Source organism: Electrona antarctica (assembly GCF_951216825.1).
Source record: "Electrona antarctica genome assembly, chromosome: 8".
NCBI lineage: Eukaryota > Metazoa > Chordata > Actinopteri > Myctophiformes > Myctophidae > Electrona > Electrona antarctica.
The window spans coordinates 45,959,790-45,967,398 of NC_136789.1; the positions used below are offsets into that span (position 1 = coordinate 45,959,790).

General features: G+C 42.4%; 1 protein-coding gene across 2 annotated transcripts in view; it reads left to right on the plus strand.

The window, feature by feature from the left end:
• ltn1 (listerin E3 ubiquitin protein ligase 1) overlaps positions 1–7,234 on the plus strand; it is a 30,630-nt gene extending 23,396 nt beyond the window's left edge. For both annotated transcript variants that reach the window (XM_079508188.1, XM_079508187.1), the window contains 5 exons: positions 95–260; positions 1,840–2,060; positions 3,548–3,742; positions 4,119–4,286; positions 5,083–7,234. In XM_079508188.1, coding sequence (XP_079364314.1) covers positions 95–260; positions 1,840–2,060; positions 3,548–3,742; positions 4,119–4,286; positions 5,083–5,145 — 813 coding nt within the window. In that variant the 3' untranslated portion in view covers positions 5,146–7,234. The remainder of the gene's footprint in view (positions 1–94; positions 261–1,839; positions 2,061–3,547; positions 3,743–4,118; positions 4,287–5,082) is intronic.
• The last annotated feature ends 375 nt before the right edge of the window (positions 7,235–7,609 follow it).

The window sequence follows — 7,609 nt, forward strand, 5'->3', positions numbered from 1 at the left end:
TGATGTGGGATCCTTCTAAAATGCTCCCTCTGACGGGAGCATTTTCCAGAGAGTGATGTCTCTCTCTCTGTCTCTCGTCGTGTTTCATCTACAGCTGCGCGTTCAGTATTCCCTCTATCTGAAGAGAAGCCGCTCGCTCCACAAGCTACTCCTCAACCTCTTCAAAATGATGCCTGAAACCCCCGTCTATCCTGGCCAGGGGGCCGACTCCAAGGACGCCAAGACCTTCTTCACGGAGAGCCTGTCTCTTGCTGTTGACAGTAAGCACAATACTGTACATATCACTCACACACACGCATGAAATGTTTATTTATGTCCACATAATGAGAAGTACAGGAATACCTTGTACAAAGGACATAAACACTGCCAGTGCAGTTTGACAATAGGACAACAACCAGTTACAACGTGCATGGACGGCAAAGCATCATACAGTACATACAGTACAGCTGTCAGACACACAGGACAGCAGACATTTGTATTTGTATTTTGTATTTATTTATTCAGCACAGTATAAAAAAACAACACAGTGAACATATAAATATAAGAAGGGTAAAGGCAAAAAAGCCCAAGGGGCTTATACGAGGCCTCTACCTAAAACTCTACCTCTACCTAAAGACATAAATCATGGATATTAAGGAAACAACGCCTCCTCCAAATTGAGCGGCTTCCTATATTGGCTGAACCTGAGCAGTACCTCGCTAACTGCTTGGCTCTCCTTTTGGAAAGGCCGGCCATTTGTAAGCCCCTCACAACCAACTTATGCACATGCCCTAGGCTGCACACACACACACACACATACACATACACATACACATACACACACACACACACACTCAAATATTCAGTACGCACACTGACTGTGAAACTACATTACACTCAAGCATATGGCAAAGCATAATTCTTCTTTTGGTTATTTCCATCCTGCGTTTGTTATGCGAGTGGGCACTCCACTCCCTGCAGTGTTTGTTTATTGAGACAGAATGTAGGATAAGGGAGGTACCGAGTAGAAGGCCCTGGCACAATGAGATCACAGGAAGGCCAGGAAGGGAGAGAAAGCCTTCGGCGTTTCCTAATATAACATTACCTTAAAGGACTGTACCGACATCAATACATGCCATTGTCTATTCATAGCTTTGGCCATAATATCTTATCTAAACACACAGACCAATTTTCCTAATGGCTTTTTCATTTTATTTTGCATTTCTTTATATTTCCCCCATCCATTAAACCATTACCGAACTTAGTTGAATGAAAGTCAATGTTGGCTAAACATGAGTGGTTATTTGCCATTTGAATTTAATTTTAAATGCTTAAAAATGTATTGAAACTCATGCTATAATATAACTCGTTTTTTGACGTTTACAATACCTTTTCCTTGACTCTATCTTTGCTCTCATTTAGTATAACATTACCTTCCATAATTCCACATTTGCTCCTCCAAAATTTGAGAATGCAATGCAAAAAGAATGCACACCAAACGCACCCGCAACCAAATAGCCTTTCACTTCCTTGTCGATGGAAAGACTCCTTGGATGTGACCCACGGTGGTGCTGGGTTGCAGGGAGTGCTTGTTCTGTATCACAAAACGTACATTGCATACTTCCTTATTGACTAATGCTGCATTTATTGAGGCTCTGATTGCCGTTCGGACATTGTACATCTGGGTCGCGTGCCTTGCATTCATTCAGTGCTGGTCTGAAACCCAGAGTTTAGTTCAGTTGTATATACCCTAAATTCACGCTTTAGAGAAACATGCAGGATTTTCATGTGTAAGCTTTAAAATGACTTTCCTCGACTGTCTCTTGTGCGCTCATCTCCCTCATCCCTCATCCCCTCCAGAGACGGAAGGCCTTCAGTGGGAACTGCCTCACTTGGCGTGCAGCGTGTACTACAGCGCGGTGCAGGACCTGCCTGCCATGGTGCGTCTGTGGTGGAACAGCCAGGAGAAGAGAGTGTGTGCCGTCGTGGAGAAGTTCACCATCAAGTATGTCAGCCCCGTGCTGTCAGCCCAGGAGATCTCTTCTGTCCACAGCAGCACTCAGACATTCGACAGCATGACAGTAAGTTGGCAAATACAATGCTGGCTGTGTGCAAGTATAAATATTTATGTGTGTGTGTGTGCGTGTATGTGTGTGTGACTGAATGTGTTTTATCCCAAAGAGGGAGGGATGAGGGTCCAAAGGCGACAAACTCTCCACGCTGCTGCTTTCTGAAATTGTGTGTGCGTGCGTGTCATGTTCTGTACTAAACCAGTCTTAAACTTTATGAGTTCATTTCTCCAGGTTTTACTGTTTGGTGTTTTACTATTGTTCCTAAATATCATCAAATGAATTCTCTATATTCTGTGACTTTAAACATCATAAATACTGTGACCATAGTTAAATCCTAAGTACAGTTACTTTTTATGTCTTAAAGTTAAAACCATAGCCCTGGGGGATAAATTAATAAATTTTTAGTTGATATGCTCTTTTCACTCTAAGGAATTCACATGGTCGAGTGCAGTGTACAGTTGCAGTGAGTTGGGTCAGGCAGAATGTATTCTGGGAACAGAGAGTCGTGAGCATAGATCATACAGGAACAATTATAAATGTGTTTTTATCCTATTCTGCTCAATATCAAATACTGTAAGATTCTGCTACTTTATTGCCCATTTACTTGAAAGACAATCGCCTTCAGTTCAATGCTCCTCTTCCCTGCTGGGATCCTTCTGAGATCCAGTTAGAGTGCTACAGTACGAACGGCAGACAGCTCATAATCATCATATACTGATACATGTACTCTATGATACATATTGCTTTTATGTCTCCTCCAGTGGCTGACTTCAGAGCAAATGTATATTGTAGAGTTGGTTTAGAGCTAAGCTATAAACAGTGCTGTGTAGCGTTCGTGACATAAATATATTTATGCTGCTCATGGTAAATATATTTACTGCTAGTCTTATTGATTGATTCATTCCTTGTTTGACTCCTGGAAGATTGTAGAGAGGCTGTCACAATCTCCTGACCTGAACCCCATTGAAAATCTCTGGTGGGAGGATTTGAAGCCCAAGAATATTAGTGAACTGGAGGCCATTGCACATGAGGAATGGCCTAAGATTCCTCAGGAACACTGCCAGAAGCTGGTGTCTGGCTATGCATCACGTTAGCACTTAGCAGCAGGTCTCATAACAGCAAAACCGTGCTCTACTAAAGATACTTGGGTTGAATAATAATGTGAATTTTGTCAAAGTTAAATTTGCAATTGAATAAATAAAATTAGGTTGAATAAATTGAATGCATTTTGAGTGCAGTGTGTACTGTATGTATATATTTGTCGGGTGGAAACCTCATATGTCCAAAACATTCAGGATTCAAATAAAAAAGTAGCAGGTCTACAAGCTTGTAGATCTGCTCCTTTTGATACTTTAGCGTGGCGCTAGTAGTATGATCAATTAGAGTATTAATATACTAAACACAAAGTTAAAATATGGCGACAAAGAGGTTTGTGCCCGACAGCGACGGTATGTATTATTATGTGTCATAATGTGTCATAATGTATGTGTTCTCAGGTAAAGGCTCGCTCGGCAGCGCGGGAGGTGATTGCTACCTACTCTGTGGATGACATCTTCATTGAGCTGGTGATCCAGCTGCCCCAGAGCTACCCTCTGGGCTCCATCACCGTGGAGAGCGGGCGCAGGGTGGGCGTCTCTGTGCAACAGTGGAGGAACTGGATGCTGCAGCTCAGCACCTACCTCACACACCAGGTACAAACACACACATGTGCCTTTATTATGTGGAGTAACATGTCTTATGTACAGCCACACCCCATGTCCATTGTGAGCATGACATTATGTTTTGACACCTTGCGGCAAAACAAGTGTTCCCATCTAGGGTGGGCACGCCACGCACGCACTCACACACAAAATTATACATACATTTTACGCTTTTTGGATGATAAATCTAAACAAATGTATGTGTGTATGTATGTCCTGGTGTGTGTTTATGCATGTATGTCCTGGTGTGTGTTTATGCGTATCGGTCCATCTCTGGCCATTCATGCGTGCATTTTACATACACATGTCATAGGTGTGCACTGCATCTAATTGAGCTGTCTGTATGTATGTGTGTGTGTGAGCATAGAACGGCAGTATAATGGAGGGTCTGGCTCTGTGGAAGAACAACGTTGATAAGCGCTTCGAGGGCGTGGAGGACTGCATGATCTGTTTCTCTGTCATCCACGGCTCCAACTACTCTCTGCCCAAGAAAGCCTGCCGCACCTGCAAGAAGAAGTTTCACTCTGCTTGTCTGGTGAGACATAATGGATGGATGTCACTGTCTCTGAAGCACACACACACACACACACACACACACACACACACACACCTGTTTTAAAGTTTTTTGTATTAACATTAAATTTTTTTGTCAAGTTTTGCCTATAATGATGACATCCACAATAGAGATGCCAGGTTGAAGGTAGCCTCGGAAACCCAGACGTTTTTATTTCCAGGGAGAAAAAAAAAGTCTGGGTCCGAGTCCACTTCAATTCGGCATAGAGTAGCGAAAACATCACTCACTCTCTGCTGATTTCTGATCATCTGCACCTTTGTTAAATTGACACACGCACACATATACACACACGCACTCCTCTCTCTCTCTGTCGCTCTAATTAATTAGTCTCATGTCTAGCAGCTGCGCATAGTTTCTGCCGGCGGATCCTGCCGGGAGCTGCCTATGCCATAAAAATCACACCCGTGTGAACTGAGTGGTGTAAGGTTTTATATAGCATGATCAGCTGTGGTCTGACGTAATGTCTGACGTAATGAAATCACACCCGGATGTGATTTCAAAACTGGCTGTTTTTGCGCAGAGAAAATGACCACGGTTGCTACGGTCATCCAGTTCACCCGGGTGTGATTTAATTACGTCAGAAATTATTTTGAACATAGCAACCATGGTCATTTTTTTCTGCACACAAAAGCCAGTTGTAGGAGTGGTTTACACCACTCAAAAAAAGCATAGGTGAGTTCCAGGCTAGGTTGAAGGTGGTTAATATACTGGAATAAAGCTATTGTAATTCCTCTTTTTCAACCTTCTTCCTCTACAGTATAAATGGTTCACCTCCAGCAACAAGTCCACCTGTCCACTGTGCAGAGAAACGTTCTTCTAAGAGAGAGACCCCCACCCCCGCCCTGTACATTAGTACAGTGAGCGGCTCCATTCAACAGACCCACTTCACCCACGAGGAGGGAGGAGTCACACTGATGCGTCAACGAGGAGGTTAAAGACCTGTTCCACCCATGTTGTCGTTTAATTCCTCGGAAACATCATCTCTGTTCAGTACAAGTACATGCCAAGTATCCTCATTCCTCAACCAACATTTTTTTCATAAAGGAGCTTTAATCTAGTACCGTATCATATTTTGGCCCTCATTTAGCATTCCTGGACCCATTTATTATTCAAATATTCCACGCCGTTTATATGCCAATATGACACACCCCTCTAGACTCATCATGCCAAAATCTCCTTGCCCCACTGTGCACCCTCAGCCCCCCACCAAAACACACACTTCCTCACACAAAACACCTGTATCTCTATGGAAAGAGCGAATATTTGACTAATTCAGACATTTTTATATATATTTTTAAATATAATTGGACGTTTTAAGTTATAAATTGAAAATAGAATTGCCATAATGTTCTGTCTACAAGACAGCGTAGCGTAGGCAATGATAGAATTAAGTTTGTGCTTCTGTGCAAACATACAGTAGAATACCGTAAACAGAATAAACAGTGCCTCTGTATAGAAACATGAGAAGAGAAGATGAGGATGACGGCCGGGATAACCTAAACATATTTTGGTGGAGTGTGGGTCTTTAACGGTGAATGGTGGCTACTGTTTGGACTGTTTTAAGCTCTTTTAGGCAGATCTACAAGCTCACAATTTGTTGCAGCGGGACACCTGAGCTTGTGTATATCGGCTATTTTCAGCATTTGGCAAGCATAATGAGGGTATAAGGTCCAGTGCGACTGTAGCTTACACATGCAAGACTGAGAAGCCTTTTTAGAGTGCCCTGTGGATTACAATTTGGCCAGAATGATGAATGTTAATTTAAAGTCTTCAATTTCGTCCCACTAAGACACCCTAATTAGACCCTAAATTCCTGGTCAACTTGAACTGGTATTATGGGTAATTCTCAATCCAGTATGGTTACAGTTCTAAAAGAATCACTGCACATTTTGGTGACTTAAGTTTTTATTCAATGGGTTACCATCTGTCATTTTGTTCCATGACATGTACAATCTGAATAGAACACTGCTAAATGTTCTTTTCTACCCCCCCCCCCCCCCCCTTTTTAAATTACAATTCATGGGTTTTAATTTATTTCTGCACTATACGTTCCAACATCTCAAACTTTGTAAGAAGAACTCAAAACGGTGTCAGAAGAGCAAAGTTTGATGATTGTGGTAATTGTCTATTCTTCAATGTAAGATATGCAATACAATGCCTTGTCTCACACGGTCAGACCCACCTGTCTTACATCACAAATTCAAATGTCCCAGTATTAGGAGGGTCTGAATCACAAGTCAGCATGTCCGAGTTTTGCCAGAGAAAATCATAGGTTAGTCTTTGAAATCTCTGGTTTCACAAATATTTCCTAATATTTAGGAGTTAAAAGTTTCACTCTAATTCTTGACTGTAGCAGTTCAGTGGGTACAGAAATGCAGATGATGGGGTATTTACTTTAATCTCAAACAAAGCTGTTATACAAGGTTATATTTACAGTAGACTGCTGCTATGGCCCTGAGTCACGGCTTAGCTTCCCCAGGGGATCTAGGTGTCATGGTTCTGGGCCTCCAGAGCTCTGCTGGTTTTTATTCTAGCTGTATGGCCAGGTTAATTTACTACAGTAAACCTGTCAAGTTGATTGCGTAATAAAAACATTAAAACATAATGATTGCTTGCTGGCTCCCTTGGATTATAGTTTAGAGCCACTAAAGCCTAATTTATACCAAGTGTTAGTTGCTGAACTGATTTTCTGTCAAAAAGTGTGGCGCTGTTGTGTCATTATCATCACATGATGAAAACAATCAAATTTAGGTAGGCGAGGGGGTTCTTTGAGGGGGTGCATTATTTCTCAGTGGTTGCAGTGGTTAAAAATTTCAATGGAAATTAATTTCTGCCTTCTACTCGGTTTGCCTATGTATGTAAATGATGTTGAAAAGTGAATAAATCCCAATAGTATGGGCAGACATTCAGTTTTCTTTTTTTTGTTTGTTCATCACCTAATTAACTCATTTACTGACAGCCCTCCCCCGATGCCTGTTCTGTCCTTGCCAGCCCCACCCCACCCCGTCCAAATAAGTTAGATTCCTGTAAGTCTGGTAAGTCACAAGCGGAGCAGTGGAGTCTGATACGACCCCACACTGTCACAGTGGAGTCTGATACGACCCCACACTGTCACAGTGCAGTCTGATACGACCCCACACTGTCACAGTGGAGTCTGATACGACCCCACACTGTCACAGTGCAGTCTGATACGACCCCACACTGTCACAGTGTAGTCTGATACGACCCCACACTGTCACAGTGTAGTCTGATACGACCCCACACTGTCACAGTGGAGTCTGATA